The sequence below is a fragment of the Pantherophis guttatus genome, chromosome 1 (assembly GCF_059756535.1).
Source record: "Pantherophis guttatus breed Tessera chromosome 1, ASM5975653v1, whole genome shotgun sequence".
NCBI lineage: Eukaryota > Metazoa > Chordata > Lepidosauria > Squamata > Colubridae > Pantherophis > Pantherophis guttatus.
This window is the reverse complement of record NC_142063.1, coordinates 323,249,098-323,276,291: the sequence shown is the minus strand read 5'-3', so window position 1 is coordinate 323,276,291 and position 27,194 is coordinate 323,249,098. Positions and strand designations below refer to the sequence as shown.

Genomic DNA, 27,194 nt, shown 5'->3' with positions numbered 1-27,194 from the left:
TTTTCTTTTGTTTTTTTTTCTGACAAATGAAATTTATTAATAGAAACATGTTATAAGATAAACTTGCTTCAAAAATAGCTTCCAACCCAGTAACCAATTATGTACAGTGGTGGAAATAACATTGAAGGAAGGGTCTTGGCCACCGCTCTGGGCTGTAGTCAGACCAGGAGGAGCTGGTCATGTTATGGTTTCCATGTGTCATACATGCACCTACACAGCTTCTTGCAGTTAGCCTGGTTTGCTTCTTTTTTGAAAGGCACCTCCTTCACAAAAAAACGAATTAGATGGATTTCCAGATTTAGATGAGGATTGCTGGGAAACCTTAAGCCTTCAATGTCTTGTGTAGCTGGCTACAAAAAAAGGATGCGATGTGAGGCCCTTATTCCTGGCAAAGTCTCGAAGTCAGAACTACTGGCTGCTGTCCTAAAAAGCAGCTTTGGTTTAAGAGAGGAGAGGAAGGGGGAGATTGGATCTGGAACTCATCAAGTGCCAACAAGAAGGGTCTCAAGAGGTTTCTTCCACACCAAGGGATGAGTTGGAGTCAGCTGGCATGCTGTGGGGTGGTGGCACTTGAGGAGCTAGAGCACAATGGCTGCAGCTGTTGTGCCCCCACTGGCAAGTCAGGCCTCAGTGCAGAAAGACAGGATCTTGCGGTAGGTGAGTTGGGGGGAATCTGGTCGCCCAGGGAGATGCTGCAACAGAGAGAGCTGGCTCAGAGGACTAATGATGTCAACTGCAGCTATGCTGCCCCAAAGTTTCAATAAGGAGGGTGGCTACTGCCTATACAACGGTAAAGGCGTTGCTTCTTCTTCTTCTGTCTACAAGACAAGGGTTCAAGGGGATGGCAGCGGCTGCAGGTAAGGGTTGCAGCAGCAGCTGGCTTTGCAGAGCTCCCTCCTCCCCATACCTCGTCCAGCAAAACTTTGGGAGGGCACAGAAAAAGTGATTCTTCCCTCTGACTCGTTACTGGCATTTCCAGTTGAAATTCTGTAGGAAGAGAAACAAGGTTGTATCTGTTGCTACCATCTAGTATGGGAAATCTGAGGGACTGTCCAGAAAGGACAAATGGCAGCCTTGGTAGCAGTACAGAATGCCCTGCAAAAACCTACCTGGCAAGGAACTTTGTGCTGGTATCTCTGGGGCTGCATATTTCCACACCTTCAGAGAAGAGTCATCACTGCAGCTATGAAATCTGAGTAAGTGCTGGGTTTGTCCTACTGGTCTCCTGCGTATGGGGATCCGGCTCGGCCGAGGCATCAGTATATCTAGACTGCAAGGAAAATACTTGTTGGAAGTTGTGCATCATTGTCAGTCAGTAATAAAGAACCTTAGGAATCCTAAGAGAATGCTGGACAACACTAAGCACAATTTCTAGATTGGTGTTAGCTTTCTTGCTAACAGATGACTAATATGAAACTCTTCCAAACCTGATCCTTCCATGTTAGTAGGCACAAAAGGGGAAATCGTACCAATCTTTCCACCTCAGTTTATAAAACTACTATTTGTTACCTTCTAGTTGCTATTACCTAGTAGTTTCTGATAATTTTTCATTGTTCAGCCGTCTTGAAAAGTTCTGCATGGAGAAAGAGAAACCAGTTGGGATATTATCGGCAAGACAAGGATTGCCTGTAAAGCCTGTATGTCCAATGCTACCATAGTATTGGTACAGAGGATATTGATGATAAGTCACTGTGCTAGAGGGGTCCCACGATGTGTTTTTAAAGTTTGGTAATGCCAGACAACTAACAGCCCAGTGATTGATCTCTAGTGTAAGGAAAGTCCTAAACAGACTGGCAGCCCAGGGGGATGGTATTTACCCATGAGATCAAGCTCTGTGTACCAATGTAATCACTGCCTTTTACCTGTAGCAACGCTAGGCCACAAGGTGGAGGCTTCAGCTTCTCAGGGACATGCTCAGTGCTAGCCTTGGCAGTTTTATGTAGGCTGTTGCAGCTGGGTCCTGCATGATCAATGAGAGAAAGGTAAATGAGGAAGGCAATACAAGCTTACACTGAACTCCTCATACTCTGATACTTCTTAGTTGTGATTTGATTGGCAATCAGATGCAGAAAAGGCAATACTAATACCAAAACTCCAGCAGATTTTGTTTCTGTTTGGCCTGTTTGGAGCAATGAGATCCATCATATTTAGCAGGAACAGAATGATATCCCTAACAGAAACGTGGAGGTTTGTTATATCAGATCCCTCAGGATAATATTGGGTTGGCTGTATTGTTTGGGGCAGAGACTTCAGTCAAGATCCAAAGGGACTGGGATTGAGTTTTCATAGAGACTTGCTGAAATCAGGACAGCTGCTCACTTCAGACACATTAATTCCATCACCATGGAACACCATGGAACCACAAACTAGTAAGATGCTATTTAACCTGGCATGTAATGTAATTTCTGCTTATATAATGAGTTTGACGTGTTGACAAAAGGTAAATTGAATAAATTAGTTTAAGTTGTGGGAAAGTATCATACAAACACAGCCAAATATTACAAAGAAAAATGTATAAAATTCTTGGCTGGATACTGGATTTCTCAGATGTTTAATCCTTCCTATTCAGGTGTCAAATTTTGATGATTTTATATTTCTTTTATCTGCAAATAAAGTACCATCAATATTTTTTAAATGTGACAATTATACATGGAGTCAAGAAATTGGGAGAGATGCTGTATCTTCCTTCGTGAGCAGTAAAAAAAAAGTCAATTTCTGGATGGAATCCTTAGAAAAGTTGAAGATAGAAGCAGATTTGAATAAATCTTATTTTCAGTCAAACCAGAATAAATGCAAAAGTTCAATGTTATATTTTAAAAAACAGAGGTTCATCGATGATTTGCTTGTTTCTTTTTCTCAAATTGCAGAGTCTTTGCTATATACACCTCCATCACTGATTGGATCTAATTTACTGGTTTGTCTATATATATTACTGCCACCTAAGACTAAGCTGATGCAGATTTGGCTCAAACAAGCAAAAAAGCCTCCACGTCTTCTCTCCCTTCCAAGACTTTCAATTGCTTGAGCTTAAATACATATATTACTCATTCTAAGTTGTGTTATATAAGCAAAAACCTATTTGAGAAATGCTAACGTTTCTTCCAAATGCCATACAGAGTAAGCTGAATAAGTAAAACTGTCCTGGCAGCATATAGTGAACTTTTAAAAATCATGCTGCTTTTACCCACCATTAAAATCACATGGTGTTAGTTCCAGTTTAACTGCAAGTACAAAAACCATTTGAAAGCAGCATTTAAGAATCTGCTCAAGAATAACCCTTCTCTATCTGAATATTTTTTCTTTGATTGGAACAGCTTGAGTGGGTGGATGGGAAGAAGATGAATAGGCCCCTATAAATGGACTGGTCTGCACTGCTCCAACTTCAATGTCAAATATCTCATCACCAAATTATGTTTAGTGTCAATAAAAAATTTTTTCCAACCAATCTTGCAAGAAAGAAAAAGGATAGCTAGAGATTAGTTCAAGGAAAGAAGAAACTCCCTGAATTTTCATGCTGTGGCCTACTGTGAGTCAAGTGGTTATGCTTACACTTTAATTACTCAGGTAATATAAGTGCAACTGACATCTAGAAGGAACAGGTCAACAGAATGTGACCTGTTACATCACTTACATCTCTTCTGCTGGCATACTTCAATAGTCGGTTTAATTTTTGTTGTAGAGGCACTCTTTGGCAAAGGGGGAGAGGCAAAGTGGCATACAAACCTGGTATGTTGATAGTAGTTGGAAGGGAGCAGGAGCCTAGGCTGGGAGCCAGCTGGAGATGAGAGGTGTTTCTGGTGGAACAAGGGAGAGAGGGTGCCTGGATGCTGCTCACAGCAGCTCGTAGCAAAGTCTGGTGCTGATGGCGTCTCTTCTCCTGAACTCGAGGTTCTAAGTAGGATGAGGGACAAGCAAAATGCCAGCTCTGAAAGGTCTTGGTATCACCATCCCTTAGGTTCTACTTATTCCATTACAGAAATTACCTATGCATCATTCCTTCAGTGAAAGCTTATCTACAGTAGCATAGGAAGATGAGAGGATTCTGTTACCTTCTTGTCAACTAAGGCCAATTCCATTGTTTCAGAGTGCATTGTACTATAGACCATCTGTCCTCAACCTTTGTGGAACGAGGAACCGGTTTCGTGGAAGGCAATTTTTCCATGGACCGGTGGGGAGGCATCTTTTTGCGTGCAACCTAGATCTCGTGCGTGAAGCTTTGCTCGTTTACCCGCTGCTTGAGTGGCCCAGTTCCTAACAGGCTGCTGGCCGGTACTGGTCCGCGGCCCTGGGGTTGGGGATCCCTGCTATAGACAATTACACTATGACAAAAAGGAGAAGTGATTGCATACTTAGTGCTACTGCAAGCCATGGAAAATATAGCTGCAATGTGTGTATATGCATGGGCACATGCCCAGACAAATGTACAAGATTAGGACAGGCTGTCCTGATATTTTCAGGAACAAGACAGAATAACCCAAGGTATTACTGGAAAGCTCAAGTTTCAGAAAAGCTGACAACATTTCATCCTTGCAAGGATGTCAATTTCTTCTGCCCTCCGCCACATGTGGAGATTGGTGCTTATATTGTACTGCAGGCTCTTGAGTCTGGGGAGTCTGTGGGCCATCTTCACTCTACATTACAGTCAGCAGAGTGTTGCTTGGGGAAGGGAGTCAGTTATAGAAGGTACAGACATATTTGCTGAGAGACACAAAATGTAAGTTTATATATATTCACTGACTCCTTCCTCCTTAAGACCTGTCAAATGTTGACATATTTCTTTTGCAGCAGTAGCAAGTAAAGATGCCAAGAAAGCAGAATTGCTGAGCATTTGTCCTCTCTGTCTAAGCTTTACTAACAGAGTTTAATTGACACAATGATGCATTCACATAACATACTCAACACTGTTACTGAAGTAACCCATCATCTGGGTTCATTTAATACACTAAACTACAAATTATCTTATGGTTATATTGTTTGTCAATGCCAGGCAGAATAATGTTTATATACTCAAATATTTGTTTTCACCCAAGAGAAAAGACCATCATGAGTATGGTATTCATCCACTGACTGGGTCACCTTGGACCTTACCTGATTTCATATTAAGGAGGTATTTGTAAACATCTAGTATGATACAGTTTGCTATCCCTCACTATATATCTTACCGGTAGGGATTTAGAGCTGAAGAATTCAGACTCAGATCCTTGCTTTATGAATTGATCACAGGTGTCAAACTCGCAGTGTCACATTGTCGTCACATGACGCTTTGCAGCTGTTTTCCTTCATGGAGCTGGGGTGGGCATGGCCTGCGTGTGACACATCCGGCCCATGGGCTGCCAGTTTGACACCCCTGCTCTTGATGAACTTTATCCCCCCTTAGTTTAATAAGTTATACTGAGGACAAAATTTATTGGCACAGACAGTATGCTAAAGCTTCTCAGTAAGGTGAAATCAATTAATACAAAACAACAGCCTGAAGGTTTGGAACAGTGTATCTCATGATATACTCATGATGTACTGAAAAGAGGAGGCTCCATAACCTTTTTCAAAGTATCCAACATATTGCTAGAGAACATCATTTTCCTGCAGTTGTCTCATGAGGCAGTAGTTCACAACTTATCAAGTGACATCTCTGTCCAGTGCTATATGCAAGTACCACAGAGGCCATCTGAAGTCCGTGAAAGGGGTCTTGGATTGACACAGGGGAAACTTCTGCAAGATTCTTGTACGTGTTTATTTCAAAAATTAAGAAATAACGTTCTTTTAAGGCTGCCTCTTTCCACAGCACATCCATTCCCAGATCCATCTGAATGCTCCCAGCACAGATTCGTTAGGCAGCTTACCTCGCACAAGGGCCAGCACCCTTGAGGCACCTTTCCGAGGGCTCTGCCCCAACCCCCCAGAGGAGGCAGGGGTGTGAGAGGAGCTGAAGGTGAAGCTGGGTGAGATCTTGACCTGAGGGGTAGCTTGTTGATTGACGCTACCATTACTGAAGCTTCTGGCCCGGCAGAGAGAATTCTCTGAGCTGGAAGCAGAAATCCCACTGGGAGAAAATATAAAAGAAAAGAATCAGAGACAGGGCAGCTCTTTCCACAATGCCCCTGGCAAGAGTTTTTTTTTTTTGCATCTGCGATATAAAGACTTATTCTAAAGTAGTCCTTCTGAAACCTTTTGCATGGTGCTTAAGACCAATGTTCTTCGTTCCTATATACAACTGTAACTGTTAGTCTATTCCTCTCCTGCTCACCTCCTTTCTCTTCCCTTTCTTTCTGAAAGGATATTAAACCTGGCTCTTTATCCAGGCACTGGGATAAGAGCTTAAGGAGAGTTGTTAGGGCACCCTGGAAAGTTGATTTTTGGTTTTTAGTTTTTATATATTCTTATGGTTTTTTTTTTTTTTTTAAATTTGATTTATATGCTGCCCTTCTCCGGAGACTCAGGGCGGCTTACAATGCGTTAAGCAATAGCCTTCATACTTTTGTATATTTATACAAAGTCAGCTTATTGCCCCCACAAACTGGGTCCTCATTTCACCTACCTTAGAAAGGATGGAAGGCTGAGTCAACCTTGAGCCTTGGAGAGATTCGAACCAGCAGTAATTGCAGGCAGCTGTGTTAATAACAGGGTGCTTAGACCACTGTACTATCAAGGCTTATTATAAGCTGCCCAGAGCTGTTTTAAGATGATCAGACATATAAACCAGAAAAAAATTAACATAAAATAAATTCTCTCAGCCCAAGTCATCTCACAGGTTGTGGGGGAAATAGGAGGCAGAAGGCATATTAAATATGTTCATCACCTTGCGGTTGTTGTTTTTTTACAACTCTGTAACTCTTAATTCAGGGTAAAGTCAGAGCAACTGAAATGGGGCTGAAAAAAGCTAAACCTAAAATGAAATAAAATATACAGTGATAGCGAGTTTGATGTGTAGTTATAGATACCAGGCTAGAAACTGGGAGACTGGGTTCTAGTCCCACTTTAAGCACAAAGCCAAGTAGGCAACTGGGGTGGTCACTCAATCTCAGTCCTAGGAAGGAGAGGGCAAACCACTTCCAAAAGGTATTGCCAATAAAGTTCAGGGAGTTATCCAGGCAATCACCAAGAGTCAAAAGGAATCAGATACAAAACAAAATACAAAGCAACATATCTGTTAACATTATCTGTTAACATAGGATAAATTTGCCATATTTCTTAACTGTAGTTACATTAATTTTATTGCTAAAAACTATATTGCAGTGTTCTCTCCAGTGTACATATTAGAAGAAAATAACACTGATCACATATAATTTTCCTAAAACAATAGAAGAGAAAATAGCATTAGAACAAAGTACCATTTCTTTGTTCTTAGGTCCTTTTCTCTGAAATCTGAATGGAAATGTTCTTAAATTAGAGGAAGAGGCATTCTTCCAAACTGAATATAAATGAGTGGGGATTTTAAGTTTATCATTTAACCTTCTTTTTTCAGAATATTAGCCTTTTTTCTATTCTCCTTCCAGCCGTAAGAAGGATCAGAACTGCAAGGTAGTATGTGCAATTTCAAATACCATAAACACCTCTTCTCTCAAAATTATTTTTCTAAAAAGCTTTTGTGACAAAATAATCTACCAGTAGAAAGATTCTATTCTATTATGAGGACTAATTGAATGTAACACAAGGGGAGGGTATAATAACCCTCCAGAATGCAGGTATTTTATGCAGGCAGATATACTTTCTATGCAGCAAAGCTTCAAATAAGTAGACTGCGGCAATCCAGGACTAAATTTTCAGGGAAAGATTTGTGGAAAACAATCCTGAATTCCTACAGATAGTCCTTTGTCTATCCCAATTGAATTTCCTATGAGCTTTACTTTTTTCATTGAACCTACATCCCCATCTGGTTACGTACTTGCCCCCCTTGGGTGGGGTTTTGGTACCCTTCCTCTTGAAGTAGCCTGTCACTCCTCTCATGCTGCGCACATGTTTCAGCATCCAGGCACGCAGATTGCTAAGGCAACTGTGTTCAGAGAGGACAATCCGAGGCCAGGGGTTGCATTCTGCCATATCCAGTGCTGCGATTGCTAAAGCCCTTCCAACCTGTATGTGGAGGATGGCAGTAGATTGTTAAAATTCAGGCCTTACTCGTGTTTTTCTGATTGTTTTTAAATCTAGAGCAGGATTCAACAAAAATAAGAAAGACCCCCATGGTAAACAATTACTAAGTACAGCCCTACAAATAAAGGGTGATGAGTTTTATCAAAGGCCTCAAATATGGTAATCAGATGTGCTTCCTATACTTATATCATGTTGATCCATGAGCTAAGAAGAGAAAACAATACTGAGGCATCCTGTCACCGGCATCAATTAACCTGAAGATAAGGCCAGCCAATCTCCAGCCTGGCAGGTATAAATTTGTATCCCAATTTCATGATTCCAAATTTCTTTTGTGTACTGCATGTTTGGCTTATATATTTCAGAGAATACACAAAAGCAAAAACTTGGAGAAAAGACACAGAATGTTGGGTAGAACACTTTAACAGATGTAGTGTGATCTCTGTGCTATTGGGAGAAAACTGTAAATCAGTTTTCCACTTGGTAAAGGCATGACATTGCTCAATTTTCCCAATTTTAAGATAAAGGTAAGGGTTTCCCCTTTCCAGTCATGTCTGACTCTAGAGGGCAGTGCACATCTCTCAGCTGAGGTAGCTAGCATTGTCTGAAGACATTTCCATGGCCATGTGGCCAGCATGACTATACACTGAGATGCATGGAATGCTGTTGTCTTCCCACCAAAGTGGTACTTATTTATCTATTTGCATCTGCATGCCTTTGAACTGCTAGGTGGGCAGGAACTGGGGCAAGTAATGGGAGCTCACTCTGTCACGTGGCGCTCAAGTCTCGAACCTGGGCTGTCAGTTTTCCAGCTGACAAGAACAGTGTCTTTAACTGTTGAGCCATTGTTATGCTTGCCTGAGAATGGATAATCCCAAAGTAAATCACTTTACATTTCACAGCACCAGTAAATCAAAATAAATCATTTACATTTTACAGCAGCATCTGAGCAATGTTCCATCACCTGCCAGCATTCAAGGAGACCTCACAATGAGTTTAGGATGATCAGTGCCTGCCAGATAAATGATTTTTCGTGTGGCTCTACTTTGCAGTCTGTGATGTGCAATTTGTTGGCATCCAAGAAAGAACAGTATCTAAGCAGGCATTTAGTAAACTCTCCTCTGAAGAGCCAGAACAAGAAAGTCTAAAAACACATCCTCAGCACAACTCCCTGAAATGCTGAAATTCTGGGAAACTACCAATGCTTTTGCCATGTAAGAATTTGCCACTTGGCCAACTTTATAGCCCCACAATCCAAAGGCTATGGATGCTTTCCTCTGAATTAATCATGGTATGAGGAGTTGTCTGTGTGTTTAGGGTTTGAGCAAGATAGAGTGAGGACATTGTGCCCCCTTGCATATAGATTAAATAAATAGTCCTGAAGGCTCTTTGCAAATACTGATTCCACTTCTCCCTGGATAGGAGGATGTTTTCCAGTGTAGGAGTGTAGACTACTCTTCCACATGTCCTGGAGCATGGTGACTTAATCTAACACTGAATCTGGGGTGGGGGTGGGGTAGCCTGAGATACCTGCTCAAACAGCTCCACAGTGTATTTGGATGGGAATGTTGGGAGAGGAGGAGGCGTTGCCCGTCCATTATCGTGACATGCTGCTGGAACAGTATTGACTGATCTTCCTGTGTTGTAATTGCACTCCAGTGTGTAACTAGGAAACAGATGGAAAAGGTTACCAATGTTAATGCAAATTATGAACTAATGCTTAGTTTTTAATATGACACATTTTGTAAACCTCTGATAGGTAACTCCATGATGAAAGGTTTCAATACACTGAATTCATAATTTTTTTTCTCCCAAAAGATGTTCCGAGACATTTTCATGCAATAGCACGATTGGTAAAAAAAAAAAAAAGCTGGTGTTTTTATTATTCGACTATGCATTGGTAAAAAGACAGATTCAGGCATCAAATAATATTATGGTTTACTGTTAGACTCTTGACATCAGAAATGGAACATTCTGCTTGATCTGATTAGGAAAAGCATCCATTTCTCTGCACAGAGCAATGGATTGAACTGGATGATCTTTGCAATCTCTTCCAATTCTGCGATTCCCAAAGAAGCCACCTTTCTTTTATTCTCTGCATTGTATCTTCCATACACCTGGAATAGCATTCAAGCAACAGGAGGAAAAAGAGAATACCTTTTAAGGGGCCCCAATGATTTATTTTCAACTATTCTCTTTGCAGTGAATTTTAATCATGTGCTGAAATCCAAGCTCTGATTTGGGCAGTTAATTATTAGTAGTTAATTCGGCTAGATTGAGTGTACTCATGGTTGTTGCTTAGCCTTCTTTTTCTGTATTCCTCTTTTTCCAGTAAGCTTCTTTTTATAACTAAATATTTGGCTTGACTGACTTAAAAAAAAAACAGAAATTTTCTTTAATCTTTCTCATCTGCCAGGTCATAGTGCTGTATAGCTGCCACTTGTGTTAAATTCTCTGCCTTCTGGATTTCTCAGAGCTGGGCCTAAGAGAGAGGTCTTAGGTGGAAAAGCTAAGAACACCTGAGATAGACAAATTAGAATGTATCAGAAAAGTCACCCTAATTTGTAGCAACCTATTATAACTCTCTTTTACAGGGAAACTTAAGGAGAATTCTGGCTGAGAATTCTGGGAATTGAAGTCCACACATATTAAAGTTGCAAAGTTTGAAAACACTGTAACAACCAAAATGCTAATGAAAAGACTCTTGGCCTCATGTTATTCCTAGATGAAAAAGAGATATGTTGGTAGCACCAAAAGGATTAGCATGAAATTATCCTAAACAATAACATATGCCTCTGCTCAAACATGGATTCCTGTCATATTTTGTTAGATAGAACTTATTTTTTATACAAAGCCAAATGTTTATACAAATTCTAGCCTTCCTTTGTAGGCCAACTATTTAGCTCTGGGAAATTCACTCCATGGTACTAGAGTTATTACATATGCTGCCAGGATTCCCTAATGAGCTTCCTCTCAACAGTTACTCCACTTGTGGGAATTTCTTCTCTCCGGCTTCGATTTGATTTACCAGATTCTTAAGGTTGCAGGAACTTTGTGGATATTGGAGATTTGGAAATGGGAGAAAAGGAAGACCTACAGAACCAGTGGTTGCGATCATGAGGCATATCTCATTGAAGCACATACCTGTGAATGATGCCTGAGGCCTTGTAAATGGCCACACGCCCACTGCCCTCTTTTGATTGTCCATCCCGCTTGTCTTTAGCATACATATTCTTCTCTGAAAAGTTGCACCCCGTGAAATCAAAATGAGCAGAGTTCAAGGAGATGAGCTTAGGAAATAGCATATTTTCAACCTGTAAAAACAATTAAGAGACTGGAGACTCAAAACAAACACAGTACATGAAATGCTCAGAAGACTGTGTGCCATGGTCAAACAACATCATCAGCATGGAAGTTATAAAAGAGAACCAACACACATAGGAACTTGACATCATCTTTTGGTCTGAAAGGCACCTGAAGAAAATATTTAGCACTTTAGTCAGAGAATCTCAAGTTGAGTCTTCTGTAACCTTCGAAACCCAGTCCTACAAAGAAGTTAACTAGAGAGAAAAGCAAGAAAGGCATATATAAAAACATCCCTTTTGTTTTGTCCCTGAAGCCACTTCATCTCTATCTGTAACATCCTTAAGTAAGTCTAAACTCATCTTGGAGGAGCCAAATATGGGACTATATTACCTGCCTCTAATCCCTTCTGCCCTGCCTTTAGGATTATACAAGCCCAATAGTGCCTGTGTTGTCCAGGGCATTACTAAAGGGGCCAAATAATTCTCACCTGGCAGTTCTCATCAGAAATGTTGTTCCCATACATGAAACAGCCACGCTTAGAGGCATGTCCATGCAGATCAACATAGTAAGCCAGACCACTCTGTTGAGGTGGGATGGTTTCTGGGGCTGGTGGTGGAGGTTTCTCAACTTCATTCTCACAGTGCTCAGATAACAGTTCTTTTGAAAGGATCCAGACATCAGAGTCATTGCTTCCTGGTACCTCTGAAGCCTCAAGGTCCTGAGATGAGGTGATGCAGGAATCTCCGGAACAGTTGCGAAGGTTGTTTGTTTTCTCCAGCTCAGAAAGAGGGATGTCTTCGCTATGGGAACATTTGCGTGTACAACGTTGATTGGCTATTTTTGTGTTGAGTGGAGGGACATAGGTTCGCCAATCAGGAGAACCAGGCTGCATCCGGCTGTGAACATGGTGATAGAGCATGACAGCCTTGGCCCCATACACAGCAGGATGCAGCTCTGCATCAGGGTTCAAATACTGACGATTTAGATTAACTCCACGAGCGTCTGTCCTGTGGGAAGCAGAATAAAACATGATGAATGGGACTGGGCAAAGATGTCTCTTGTGGATCTTGAACACAGCTACACTATGTATGTATGTATGTATGTATGTGCCTACGTATTTCCTACTTTTATTATTTTTACAAATAACTCAAGGTGGTGAGTCTCTTCCACTTGAGAAGGAAGAAAAATTGCAACTATTGTCTTGTGCATAATGTGTAGCCAATATTGCCAGGTCTCACATTATTTACAGACTGCTCACTTAAATGTTTATCCTAGTGATCCAAGCAGCCCTTGTCCCCTCTACATATGAAGCTGGGAGGCAATTATAATGTATCTACGAATCAGAACAGACATTGCTGACCATCAAACTATCCTAGTCAATGTTTTCTGCTCATTAGCTCAGTGATTTGGACTCACAGCCTCACAGGCTCAGAGATTTGGATTGGCTGTTATTTTGAGAGCAGAGCAGATATTGCTTGATAAACTCAATGATCTCATGCGAACACTTCAAGTCTTAGATCTTAATCTACTACAATTCCCTTATAACTGGAGGAGGGCAAAGAGGAAAAACAAGGATCTACTCTCTCTCCACACCTATTGGCCTTAGCCAGTTTTTCTTTCTCAACCCCCAAGCAATAGTAATCTGCTGTAGAAGCGAAATGTGGATAGATTACAATCAGCCACAAGGAACCAGAGCTTCTTCCTGTCCAACACCCATCCTCCAAAGCCTAAATGTCTGCACGATATTTACCGATAGTGTCCTCGCATCACTCCATCTGGATTTAGCATAGGGATGAGCTTAAAGACAAACATACGACGCAGCATTTGGGCCCGAGGATCCTCCTCTCTCAGTATGAATTCCAGGAATCCATTGAACACAAAGCTAGAGGGTGTTTCCCCAGGATGTACTCTGCTGCTCAGAAAGAATACCTACCACAGGGTGAGGGGGGGGGGGTCAGGAAGAGGAGAAATGCAAAAGTATTAGTGATTTTTCAAAATTGGAAGCTTTCTAGGTTTTCTTAAAGACTGCAACCCCTAAAAATATTTTTGTTTCCCATCTGTTTATGACATCATAATTATTATACCAGTATACAGTATTGCTTTAGTGTTAAGTTTTAAGAACAGAATTAAAAAGAGAGAACTCCTACCAGTATCTTCAGGATCACTCTAAGATACAAACAGAAAAAAGGAAGAGAGAAGCAAAAGGAAATAGTTTGAACCCTAAAGTTATTGGAAAAATCGTTTGAGCAGGATGAAGTTTTCAAAAGCAGGCATTGCTAAAAACAAATAGAAACTCATAGACCATCAGAAGAACAAAGAATGTGAAAGAAAAACGGTAGAGAGAAAAACAAATAAGCAATTACTAAGAAGATTTTTTTCAATTAAATGAGGAAGAGACAATTAGAGCAGAAAAAAGCAATGTGAAATATGAAAAATCGGGGGGGGGGGAAATCAGATGAAAAAATAGAGGAAGAGCAACTAGAAGAGAAAGCAAACTAAGGGGAAAGATTATCTTGATTGATGTAGACAAAGCAATGCCTCGGTAATGTCAGAAGACACTTGATGGTTTATCCCACATTGAAATGAGGATGGGCAGTCACAACTGCCTTCCTATCTCATCCATAGCAATTGTATACCTATGGCTCTTTCTAAATAACTGATTACATGACAACCACTTCAGCAGCTTCTACAGCAGCATTTTCTACATCTCACATGCATCAACTAACTTACTCTCTTCCCCACAAAACAGTGTGGTCGGGGTGTGTTCTTGTCCGGGAATAACTTCTCGAGTCGAGCCTCCCGTGTCTCCTGCATGCCATGGCATGATGTGATGGTGAGCAAGTCAACACGTAGCTTATCCAGGGAATAGCACAACAATTCCCGATGATAATAGATGGCATCCAGATAGCTGGAGATTAAAAGAATAGGCAGGACATTTCAGTGTAGTGTGGTTTCTAATTTACTCCAACAGCACCACCCTTTAGTTCTGTCCAAGGATCCTCATACTGACTTCTGCCTCCTCCCCAAAAAGAACTTCACACAAGTCCCCCCTCCCCCACCCAATAATCTTATTTTAAGGATTTTACTTTGGAAGAGAGAGGAAGGAACGTCTAGAGAATTCTCTCTATTGCCAATTTTCATTCCTTATCTTTGTCCATTTTTCTGTTGGACTTTGATCCAAGAATCATTCCCACACTCAAGCGGAACTATTTCAGCTATCTGGGCCAACTTGTTATCCTTGTGCAATAAAGAGCCATTCCCGCAGTTTTCTATTGGGTGTTCTGAAAACTGATATGAAGTAGAAGACCAGAGGAACTTTCTGGTAGCCTCAGCCTTTCGATAGGCCCTCATTTTGAGATAAGCTTATTTCTAAAAGAGATGAAAGAGGGAAAAACTGACCATTTAGATCTTGAAAAATTCTCCCAAAGCATATCAAATTATTTCACAAAGGCTGCCTGGGGGCCCGATGAAAAATCTTGCCCATCAGCTACCTCCCACTTGAGATCAGCTAGGCCTGGCAAGGGAATCAAAGCAGTCACTTACGGTGTACCCCTGGGTGGGGCCGCCTCCTTTTTCCCTTTTCCACGTCCTCCTCTAGAGTACTTTCTTGTTCTGTGGGTGGTGGAGCGCGGCTTCCCCTCAGCTTTTCTAGAGTCTGCGCCTGCCCTCCGACTAATTGTGCCATAATGTTGGACACTAGTTTAGATGGGCAAAGAAGGGTCTAGCTAAGTTTTTCTTTTCCACTTCTCCAGACCATTCCCCCAGCCAAGTCCTCTTCATTAATTCAATCTTATCATCCCAGTTTCTTTGAATAAACAAGCCCAGTTGTTTCCAAAGAGACAGAGAAATAAGAAAAACCAAGTAAAAGGCAAGAATTTTATCAAAATGTGTTGGAAAGAATAAGGTTAATATGGTGAGGAATTTCTTTCCATTTAGATATTTCATTTTCTTTATCCTCTTCCCTAGAGAACCAGTGTAGGATCACAGAGATTTTTAATCCGAAAGAGCTATTTTTACCTTTTTATCATTGCCATAGCTGCAAGTACATTCAACAATAGGAGACAACAATGATTGAGGAAGAATAATTAACCAGTAAGAACACAATCTCATCATGCTCCAGAAGAATTCCTGATTGTCATGTATTTATTTTAAAACATTTATACCTATTCTTTAATATAGCTGGATACCCATGCTTCGCTACGAAACTACGTGATGGGGCTTGATAAATTGACACTTAAAGCTTGAAAATTAATGAGTAGTTACGAGCAACCTCTCGTCTCCCATTCTCTCCCTGAGCCTTGCCCCACAGAAGTCTCCCCTATCCTTTCCCCTTCTCTCCCTGAGCCTTGCCCCACAGAATCCTCCCCATCCTATCCCCTTCTCTCCCTCAGGCTTTCTAGCCCCTTCTCTCCCTCAGGCTTACCCCACAGAAGCCTGTTCTATGCTATCCCATTCTCTCCAGAGTTATTTTCAAGTTGGGAGGGGGAGTAGAACGTCTAACTAACTAGCATCAGAGCGTGTTAATAATAATATAAGAAATACTAATGATCTGATGGTCATTTCGAAAAATCCTTTCTTAGTGAGCACCTAGAAGCCAAGAGGAACATACGTGGCAAATTTCAAGTTTGTAAACTTTATGGTTCTGGAGATTTCATGATTATGGTGTGAGTGGTTTTCGCTTTTATATATATAGATTATCCACATTATCCTACAGAAAATGAAGCAGTAAAAATATAATGAGACTATTTTAGGTTATAGGCAACAGAGGGGGAAATGATCACAGTAGAAAGTAATGCAGATAAAAACACAGAAGAGTAAAACTCCTCTCCAGCAAAATGTTTTTAAACAAATATGTTTTAATCCCAAGAAAAAGAGAAGGGGCCAAATAGATCTCTTTGGGAAAAAGTTGTAAAACATATCTGGCAATCATTCCTTGGTACAAAGATGGGAGAGAACCCAATGAATAGCAGAAAATCCATTCTGTCCAATAAGAAAGAGAATATTCTAAGAAGGGGCTTCTTCCACCAAAGAAATAGTTTTGCATGCATATTCTGGGGCTGGGCTCTCACAACACATTTAATTTGGTCACTAATTAACCCATTAACCCATTTTGGGGATTTGTAGGATAAACCGATACACCAAACTGAATGGAGTACAATAGCAATAAACAAATGAAAATGAAATAAGTTTAGCATGTACAAATGCAACCACTAGCTTTTTAAATGACCTGGTTGGAGGTGTTGTTCTTTGTATACACCTAATAATTACAGATGAATCTGATCTGCCATACTTTTTCTGTAATAAAGCTTCATTTCTGACTAGAACCTGTATTGTATTTAATTTGAATTGATTTGAATTGAATGCTTTATTGACCAAGTGTGATTAGACACACAAGGAAGTTGTCTCTGGTACAGATGCACTTAGTGTACTTACAAGGCAACAGAGGAGAATAATAATAATAATAATAATAATAATAATAATAATAATAATAATACCATCACCATCAATAAAAGGGGGAAGTAAAGAAGATAATAAAAGGAATAAAAAAGAACACTACTGCCACACTCAATGGGACATATACACTCTATTTAGAGAAGAGATGGCCCTGCTTCTATAACTGGCTTTTATAATAATAGGCTAGGACTTTTAATACTGATGAGCCAAGCCATGAGCTCCCTGTTCTTAAATGGTGATTCAGGGACAGGACTGTAAGTCACTGATGCAGCAGAAGTTTTGCATAAAGAAGATGGCACATTAAAGCCTTAGCAACTCCAATAGGATTGGAAAAACCGGTCTGAAACCATTTAGAACATTCCCACTCACTGTAACTAACACCAAATTGGAGACACCCTTGGTTAGATTCAAGAGAGGCACTTTTTGATATTCATATGAGCAGGAAAACACTCTTAACTAACAAAAAAATTATTAGATTACCTAGAAGCATATACACAAAAGCACTTTCCAGGTGGCTCTTGATGGCTTTTTTTGAGAGCTGAATGACAGCAAGGATATTCCAAACCAAGCAACACTCTGGTTATATGTATTATAAGATAATGTCAATTTCTGACATTTTGCATTACTTATTTCTTTTTGGTATCCCTGCATATCTGAGTTTAGGTTCTGGGTTTAAGGAGAATTACTGTAATTTTGTGTTATTTTGTGCTAATAGACAGGAAATAGGAAAAAGCTTAGCATTTGGTATCTAGTTGTTTATTCAATTTATATATAAACTGCCTTCACACACACATGATCTAAGAGATATGAGTGACTGATGTAACACCTAAAATAGAGTCTATAATAACTCTTGCTTGGACAGAGGATCCATTTTTATGCATACTAGAAACTCACAACAGTAAACAAACACGAGGTGGAAAAGTTTGCTCAACCATCCCCAAACCTAAGCTTGGTGATCAAGCTATACTATCACAGAGGAAGGCTTGAATATCACCAAGACCCAGTCTGAACAGAACGATGTTACCCACTTTGTTCCCAAATGGTTCTTTCCTCCTTATTGTTTACACAGGTAACTCCAGGTAAAAAATCATGTGTATATATGCTTAATGCACAAAGTATTTCTCCTAGCTGACTCTACAAGATATAAGACTTGCTAGGAAGGGAATGGTAGCAGTGTATGGAAACTAGAATTACCTGCTAGGAGAGAGATGTCTGCACTCTGCAAAGTGGGCATCCAGCTGTGTCAGCATGTCCTGGCATTCTGTGTATGAGAAGGGATAGCAGAAGGCAAAGTATGTGGTGGCTCCTCGACAATCCAGGAATCGGTGCACAAAAGATAGGACAAACTGAGTCTCCGCCATCTGCATGAGTTAAAATGCCCAAGGATGATCTCCAGTATAAGTTGAAGCATTACAGACAATTTAGGACACAAATAAACACAATGTTCTTCCCAGCCTGCTGCAATTCTGGTTTGCACAAGATCCTTAGTTTTTTAGTATTACCTGGATCAGATGTTCAGCTCTGCCAGATATATCACTGCTTTTATCATCTTAACTATCACAACACAACCCACCTTTTGTGATATGTTAGGCAAATAAGCCCAAAATATTGTTTGCAACATGATGTTAAAATAAGAATCTAGACAGACTGTGATATGTAGACTAAATTCTTTATTCTTTTGGGCAGTGTACGCACATAAATGAAGGCAAATATACCTGTCCTAGCATAATGTTGCAGGATCCAATCTGAGTTGGTCACTGGGACCAGAGATTTAGTATTTCGAGCTTTCGGACTCATGCTGGAGCCCATCCTCCGGGAACTTCTCTCTCACCAGAATGTGTGCTTTGGGCTATTCTTTGCATAGTATTTATGTAGTGCCTGATTATGTGTGGCTTTTAAAATAATGATCAGAATAGGCTTCTAAAGTAAAGTATCTCAGATGATAGGTTCAACTCTTCTATTGCTGGCTACACACAACTAGGTACCACATACAGTTGCAAGAAAAAGTATGTGAACCCCTTGGGATTACGTGGAGTTTTGCATGAATTGGTCATAAAATGTGCTCTGAACTTCATCTAAGTCACAACAATAGAAAAACACAGTCTGCTTAAAATAATACTACACAAACATTAGATGTTGCCATGGTTTCATGGAACATAACATGTAAACATTCACAGTGCAGGGAGGAAAAAGTATGTGAGCCCCTAGCCTAATGACTTCTCCAAGAGCTAATTGGAGCCAGGAGTGAGCCAACCTTGACTCCAATCAGTGTGATGATATTGGATGTGTTGCTGACAGCTGTCCTGCCCTTTAAAAACACAGACGTTTTGGGTTTACTGGTTTCAAGAAGCACTGTCTGATGTGAACCATGCCTCGTAGAAAAGAGCTCTCAGAAGACCTACGATCAAGAATTGTTGACTTGCATGAAGCTGGAAAGGGTTACAAAAGTATCTCCAAAAGCCTTAATGTTCATGTGTCCACGGTAAGACAGATTGTCTACAAATGGAGAAAGTTTAGCACTGTTGCTACTCTCCCTAGGCGTGGTGGTCTTGTAAAAATGACTGCAAGAGCACAGCGCAGAATGCTTCATGAGGTAAAGAAGAATCCTAGAGTGTCAGCTAAAGACCTACAGAAATCTCTGGCACATGCTAACATTTTTGTTGACACATCTACAATAAGGAAAACATTAAACAAGAATGGAGTACATGGGAGGACACCACAGAGGAAGCCATTGCTGTCCAAAAAAAAATATTGCAGCACGTTTGAAGTTTGCAAAAGAGCACCTGGATGTTCAACAGCACTACTGGCAAAATATACTGTGGACAGATGAAACCAAAATTGAGTTGTTTGGGAAGAACACACAACACTATCTGTGGAGAAAAAAAGGCACAGCACACCAACATCAAAACCTCATCCCTACTGTAAAACATGGCGGAGGGAGCATCATGGTTTGTGGCTGCTTTGCTGCCTCAGGGCCTGGATGGATTGTTGTCATTGATGGGAAAATGAATTCCAGAGTTTATCAAGACATTTTGCAGGAAAATGTACGACCATCTGTCCGCCAACTGAAGCTCCGCAGAGGATGGGTGATGCTTTGGACAATGACCCAAAGCATACAAGTAATTCAACAAAAAAATGGCTTCAACAGCACAGAATACGCCTTCTGGAGTGGCCCAGTCAGAGTCCTGACCTCAACCCGATTGAAATGCTGTGGCATGACCTTAAGAGAGCGATTCACACCAGACATCCCAAGAATATTGCTACACTGAAACAGTTTTGTGAAGAGGAGAAGTCCAAAATTACTCCAGATCGTTATGCAGGTCTGATCTGCAACTACAGGAAACGTTTGGTTGAGGTTATTGCTGCCAAAGGAGGGTCAACCAGTTATTAAGTCCAAAGGTTCACATACTTTTTCTTGCAACTATAAATACTATGCATAGAATAGCCCAAAGCACACATTCTAGTGAGGGAGAAGTTCTCTGAGGATGGGGTCCAGCATGAGTCTGAAAGCTCAGAATTCTAAGCCTCTGGTCCCAGTGACCGACCCAGATTGGCTCATGCAGCATAAGCACACATGCATTTTCTTATATTGTTAAGCAGTAAGAAGAATCATATATGCATGCATCTGTGACTCAGCCAAACAGCCTGAAATTAAACCAAGCTGATATTGGATCCTGGAGATGGAAGAGGAGAGAATAAATTTAGTGTATTCAAACTTTTCGAAACATGGAAGAAACAATCCAATAGAAACAAAAAGCAGATATCAGGACCTAATAATAATAATAGCCTTTATTGTCATTGTACATCATGTATACAATGATACTGGACCTCTTAATCAGCACTCAAGGCTCCCCTTTCTGATGATTAGATACTGCCTTTGCCATTCCTCTTTTATGAAGCCCGAAGTTGGCTCAAATAAATTCACTTTTCTATCCACCCCCACATTTAAGAAAGTCAGGTTCATGTCATGAATTGTTTCTGGAGGCTATCAGGATACAATAGTACATTTAAGCCCAACCTCAGCATATCTTTCCTCAAAATACATGTTATGCAGTTACCTCATAGGCAGGTCGCTCACGAATGCGTTCCCAACGGGGCTTGACAGGTACTGTCTTGACTAAAGGTGTCATTCCCTGGGAATAAAGTTTGGTCTGCTTGTTCATATTCACAATATGAATCTTGATCAACTTGCCAGGGATTCCTCCCCTCACACTAAAGTAAAACCAGGATCTGGGGAAGAAAGAAGAAAGGGGAAAGACAAAGAAGAGTTAGATAACAGCCACCAGTCATTTACACTTCAGATCCCAGAAACTGCATTTCTGCCCAGAAAGACCAGGCACGCTTGGAATTGGGAACTGTCCTTTTCACAGTTGACCTCCATTCCTTTTCTGTTTAAAGAATAAAGTACAGTATATACAATTGAAAATCATATACTTTTCCTGTCTACCAACCTGTATTTTCCCTTTCTTTGGTATTTTCCTATGCCTATTTTAAATTGTGACACCATTGGAGTAAGATTTTGTTATACTGTATGCATATATGCATAATCTATACATGCATGTGTACATATGTGTGTATGTGCATAGATATATGTATCAATATATAAATCAAATTAAAAGCGATAACTTCTGGTCTCTATTCAGAATAGACTTCTAAAGTAATGATCTCAGATGATAGGTGCAACTCTGCTTTTACTAAATGGAAAAGGATAGAAAACTTGTGTGATAAAAAGAGTTAGGAATAGCTTCCTTGACAGTTCCATTCCTACAATCAGTAGATAAAATAGAAAAATGGACGTAGTTTCAATGGTCCTTTTACCTGTTCCCATTCTCATATTCTGTGTCACCACAATCTGGCTTGGTCCACACATTGAATTCATAGTCTGCAGTGGGGAGGGAGTTGCCAAACACCACTGAGGCAGAAGAAGTATTGATGCTGCCACTGCCATTCAAGCTGTTGTCACCATCACCTTCCTGGTGTTCCACCTTCTCAACATGAGCCAAATTGCCAGAGTCAAATTTGGAGCTGAACAATAGGGCACCACAGCGTATTTCCATCGTAATCTCGATGACCAGAGTGATTTCATCCTCCTACAATATGTTGTCTGAAGTACTTCCTAAAGAACAAAATGGAATGGCGACATTTTTACCTAAAATTCCTCTTTACCTTTACCTATTATATCATACTGATAAGAACACACACACAAAAACTCTTCAGTCAATACCGACTGAGCCCAAGTTTATAAAAACAAACTACTGGATCACAAAACCTATATTCTGAACTTCCTATTAGAATATCATTCAAATTCCTTGATGTGGAAACATTTAACATTTTTTCATTCAATCTAGACTACCAACATCATTTTTACCAAACCCAGTACTGAAAGTTGGCCCCAAACCTGCCTTTGGAAAGTTGTCGGATTTCAGCAGTTTAAATATAATCTAAATGTCTACAGTCCTTTACCAAAGAAGATATCCAACTTGAGACATAGCTGTCAACAAACAGCAGGAATCAGACTGATACAAGTTATACTACTTGATTTAACAGGCTGTCAGGCTCCAGATCTCTTCATACAGTGCTAGCTTTAAATTCAAAGTTATTTGTAAATAACTTTGGTTAATTTTATTGGCTTTGGTCTGGAGACTTCAGGAAATATCTGAATTATAATAACTCTAGAAATACCATGCCTAGATTGATATTTGGAACATTTGGAGTAAAGGGCAACACAAACCTATCAAACTGAAGTAAGTATATTTAGAGAAGTTTGCAATATTTGCAGGATTTTTACTTTACAAAAAAAAAGCAAATAAGGGGAATGTGGTAGTTTAAGAAAATGTTTTTAAGACATTTTTCTCACTCTTTCACAAAGAGCCAGTACAATGTACTGATGAAAGTGTTGGACTGGCACTTGGGAAGACACTAGGTGAGTTTGGGACAATCACAATTTCTGAGCCCAATCTCACTAGGTTGGGGGGGAGAGATTAAGGGGGAGAGGAATGCTACATGTAAACCTTAAACTTTCAAATGAAATGCAGGTATAAAACTAATAAATACATGCACAAAATTAAAAGTACAAGAATTGCTGACCCAGTACCTCAGCCAGGCTAAGGCATGTATGCCAAGGCATGTTTAACTTGGTTTCAACACAACATAGTATGCAATACATTATCCTGTAATTTTGAACAATATCAAGGCTCAGTTCACTCCTTGCATCAAGCCATAATGTAATTGGTTAATTGTGTGAACCAGGCACAATATTACTCTGGATACTGTTGATTGGGAGATATGAGAGGCTGCTATTGTGCTCATATTCCTGAAGAATGTTTCTATAGTAGAAAACTACATAACGGATATAGTAGAGTAAAAGGCTGTAAAAACAACAAAGTCTGAGCATGTTTTTAGTCAGAGTGGGAGGAGATAGATGAATCCGTAGGGCTATTACTATCTTTTGCCTAATGGCTCAGTGGATACCTGAGCGTCACGCCCCCTCCATTTCCTTCCCGTTCGTAGGGGCCGCCACATGGAGTCAGAAGTCAGCCAGGTAGACGCAGAAGGGCCATTATTTTACTGTCCCCTTTATTCTTTCCGTCCCCCTTTCCGGAACCGACGCTTCGATGGAGAGGCAATGAAGGGAAGGTCCATAAACTCCTATTTTTTAATTGTATATATTGGACACACACAGGTGAGAACAAAAGGGTAACACAGATACAACTATCGCCCCACTGCGGCCCACTCTCCTCCCTTCTCCCCTCAAATCCACCAACCTGCTCCCGTCGCCGCCGCCAGGGGCACCGGGCCAGGCCAGCCCTACCTTCGGCCGGTTGCCCAGGCAACAACAACGCTTTTTATCATAGGCTATGCTTCTTTAGCTGGAGCAATCCAGCTCCCTATTGGTCCGCTGTACCTCTCCATAGCAACACGACGCACCATTGGCTAGCCGCGTCCCTTCCATGGTGACATGGTCGCTATGGTAGCCGACGGGGCGGGAGCGCCGCCAATTAACTCGTTTTCGTTGTAAAGTGGGTGAAGCCATTGGCCAATCTCACGGGTGGGCGTGGCTTCGGGTAACGTCGCCTGTCTTCTATCTGGCTTGTGAGGTGCTTTCAAGGAAGGCCCGATGGAACGGCGTCGGAAGGGGATTTCCGCTACTCCCAGCCCGCAGGGACCGCGGTGTGCAGAGTGGGAGATGATGCCAATGAAGTGAAAAAAATATTTCAGCGGCCGGGGCGACAGGCAAAACAGATCGAAGCAGTCGTCGGCCGGCCAAAAGCGTCCCCGTCGCAGCCTCAACAAAGCCGTTCGGTTGCTCCCCTCAGCGGCTCAGTTGCGTCCCGACTTCCATGGGAGGTGGGCGGAGAGTCCTAAAGGCCCCTGGCAGAGCGAGGTTTTGGCTTGAACCAAAACAAGCCCCGAGGGATTGATTGACCTCCGGGATCGCTCAAGGAAGATGTCCAGGATTTTAAAATTTTAAAAGTTGCCTCAGGCTGCAATCCTCCTCCTCCTCTTTGCCTTCTGAAATGTCGCTCGTTCGTTGGAATCCCTCCCGTTCGGTGCGGTGGATGTGCCTTAGAGCGGATTTTTTCCATAGCCTTCCCATCCTCGTCCTCGAAAAGCGTTGTCCCTTTGGGAACCGGATTGAAGAACACAGTAAAAAGCTGTAATAAAAAGATTTACACCATTAGTAAGCGGGAAGACGTTGGCTCAAAACCTTGAGGCAATTTTTTTTTGATGGGAGTTTCCCTTTAAACAGCATCAAAATTGGAAGTGGAGGATGCGGGCATCGATCCCGCTACCTCTCGCATGCTAAGCGAGCGCTCTACCATTTGAGCTAATCCCCCTGTTGTTATAAGTCCCTTTTTCTCTTAGTAAGAAACTATAATCATGAAACACTTCCATTGTAAGGATTTTTATATACATAATTCAGAATTATGGTTTGGTTTTTGGCAAGCTTTGTTCCTTTTTGGAGACCTATAATTAAGCTGCTCCAATTGGCAAAAAAGGAAGATATTGCCAATATTTGGAGTCTGGAGGGAGTAGCACAAATATTTCTCAAGTAAATGAGCCCAAACTCCTACATTTAGGAAAAGCTCGACAAGGCTGCACACTGAGGTACCCAAACAAGAAACTGCTAGAACTCAAACTGTAAGACTACTTGCACCCAGAAAACCACAAAAGCAATGGTGGGATTCAGCCAGTTCGCACCACTTCGGGAGAACCGGTTGTTAACTTTCTGAGCAGTTTGGTGAACTGGTTGTTGGAAGAAATCATTAGGGCAGAGAACCGGTTGTTAAATTATTTGAATCCCACCACTGCACAAAAGTAATGATCTGTGACAAAAAGATTGCACTTTGTGCACTGTTTGGGCTACAGTAGCTGACCTGCAAACCAGCTGAATAATTACTAGATGGCAGCAAAACAATATAGAAAAGTGGTGCCATCCATCATTCATTCAGATTCCTGCAGTTCATACATAGCACAGTAGCTGTTGTCTGCTAGAATTGGGAGACGGATGGGACCAATTCTGGAAGGTGCTCAGACTAAAGGAAAAATTAGTCCAACCTATCAAAAGCAGTATTGTAAAAGACAAATTAGGATAGGACTGCAAGTTAAAATAGGCAGGAAAGTGGAAAGACAACACCTATCCACTCTAGATGAGTACAAATCCACAAAACCAGATGGATTACATTCCAGAGTGCTGAAGGAGCTAGCAGATGTGATCTTGGAAGCACTGAACCATATCTTTCAAAGATCCTGGAGCACCAGGAAATTACATAAGGACTGGAAAAGAGCTTGATGTGGTTCCCATCTTCAAAAAAGGGGAAAAAAGATAATCCAAGAAACTACAGACCTATCAGTCTGACATCAGTACCTAGAAAAGTTAACCAAGCAACAGATCTGTAAACATCTAGAAACAAGCAAATCTATTATAGAAGCCAGCATGGGTTTGTCAAAAACAAATCAGCCAGGCAAACCTCATTGCATTCTTTGACAAAATGACTAAATTATTGAACCAGTGAAATGCTCTGGACATTGTGTACTTGGACTTTAGTAAGACATTTGACAGCGTAGACCAGTGGGTCTCAACCTTCCTAATGCCGCGACCCTTTAATACAGTTCCTCATGTTGTGGTGACCCCCAACCATAAAAGTATTCCTAAGACCATTGAAAATATGTGTTTTCCAATGGTCTTAGGCGACCCCTGTGAAAGGGTTGTTTGACCCCCAAAGGGGTCCCGACCCACAGGTTGAGAACCACTGGCGTAGACCATAACCTATTTCTTAGTAAGATAAAAAAATACAGGATAGACAGCATCATCACCAGATAGATTTGTAATTGGCTAATCAACCAGACTCAACATGTAATCCTCAAAGGAACTACATCTACCTGGAGGGAAGCATGCAGTGGCATTCTCCAAGGTCTTAGCCCAAATGATTTAGATGAGGTGAGAGAAGGGGAACTCATCAAATTTGTACACAACACCAAGCTTGGGGGGTGGGGTATAGCCAAAGATAGGCTCAAGATCCAGAAGGATCTTGACAAACTTGAACACTGGGCTCTATCCAACAAAATGCAATTCAGTGATGAGAAAAGTAAGTTTTTAGGCAAGAAAAACCAAATGCACAGGTATAGAGAAAGTGGTACCTGATTTTATAGCAAACTGTGAGAGGGTTCTAAAAGTCCTAGTGGACAACCTTTTTAAGTATGAGTTAGCAATGTGTGCAGCAGCCAAAAAACCCAATGCAGTCCTAGGCTGCATCCAGAGGGGAATAGTATCAAGATCATGTGAATACCATTTTATATTGCTTTGGTAAGATCACACTTGGAATAGTACATCCAGTTCTGGTCCCCACAATACAAAAAGATGTTGAGACTCTGGAAAGAGTCTAGAGAAGAGCAACAAATATGATTTAGGGACTGGAGGCTAAAATATATGAATCATTGTAGGAAGAGGGTATGACTATCTAACAAAGAGGACAAGGAGCGACAATAGCAGTCTTCCAATATTTGAGGGACTGTCACAGAGAAGAGGGGTCAACTTACTCCCCAAAACATCTGAGGGCAGGAGAAGTAATGGATGGAGACTTATCAAGGAGAGATACAACCCAGAAGTAAGAGGAAATTTCCTGTCAGTGAGAACAATTAATCAGTGGAACAGCTTGCCTCCACAAGTGGGTGATCCATCACTGAAGATTTTAAAGAAAATTGGACAGCCATTTGTCCTGAATGGTATGAGGTTTCCTGTTTGAGCAGGGGCTAGGACTAGAAGACATCTAAGGTACCTTCCAGTAGTGTTATTCTATTAAAGCAGGGGTGTCAAACTGGCAGGGCCGAATGCGTCACATGGTGAC

General features: G+C 41.0%; 1 protein-coding gene and 1 non-coding gene across 15 annotated transcripts; both read right to left on the bottom strand.

The window, feature by feature from the left end:
- On the bottom strand, positions 1 to 23,685 carry AGBL5 (AGBL carboxypeptidase 5). 14 transcript variants are annotated; one of them, XM_087888798.1, is made up of 19 exons: positions 23,610 to 23,685; positions 23,317 to 23,493; positions 21,664 to 21,961; positions 20,904 to 21,075; positions 18,040 to 18,206; positions 14,935 to 15,087; positions 14,122 to 14,299; positions 13,142 to 13,320; positions 11,879 to 12,398; positions 11,230 to 11,399; positions 9,616 to 9,751; positions 7,883 to 8,070; positions 5,841 to 6,040; positions 3,724 to 3,891; positions 1,863 to 1,960; positions 1,527 to 1,573; positions 1,110 to 1,270; positions 908 to 987; positions 1 to 692 (listed from the first exon to the last, which is right to left on the bottom strand). In XM_087888798.1, the coding sequence occupies exons 3-19, from the start codon at positions 21,900 to 21,902 to the stop codon at positions 621 to 623; spliced, it is 2,928 nt and encodes a 975-aa protein (XP_087744924.1). In that variant the 5' UTR covers positions 21,903 to 21,961; positions 23,317 to 23,493; positions 23,610 to 23,685; the 3' UTR covers positions 1 to 620. The 14 variants fall into 14 exon arrangements, 8 of the variants coding, with proteins under 8 accessions (XP_087744924.1, XP_034277043.1, XP_087744931.1 ...); XR_015732905.1 differs by lacking the exon at positions 1,863 to 1,960; XM_034421152.3 differs by having other exon boundaries at positions 1 to 987.
- A 925-nt stretch (positions 23,686 to 24,610) lies between these two features.
- On the bottom strand, positions 24,611 to 24,683 carry TRNAA-AGC (transfer RNA alanine (anticodon AGC)). Its single transcript has one exon. It is a non-coding gene; the product is annotated as a tRNA-Ala (tRNA).
- Positions 24,684 to 27,194: the final 2,511 nt, after the last annotated feature.

Bases quoted from the DNA above. Each gene is read 5' to 3' on its own strand.
- AGBL5 (XM_034421152.3), bottom strand. From the start codon at position 21,902: ATGGAAATACGCTGTGGTGCCCTATTGTTCAGCTCCAAATTTGACTCT. The intron at 6,041-7,882 runs GTACGTAACCAG...ATTTTCTCCCAG, and splicing joins ACCCCACCCAAGGGGGGCAA to TGGGATTTCTGCTTCCAGCT. The intron at 988-1,109 runs GTAGGTTTTTGC...CTCTTCCTACAG, and splicing joins AGCACAAAGTTCCTTGCCAG to AATTTCAACTGGAAATGCCA.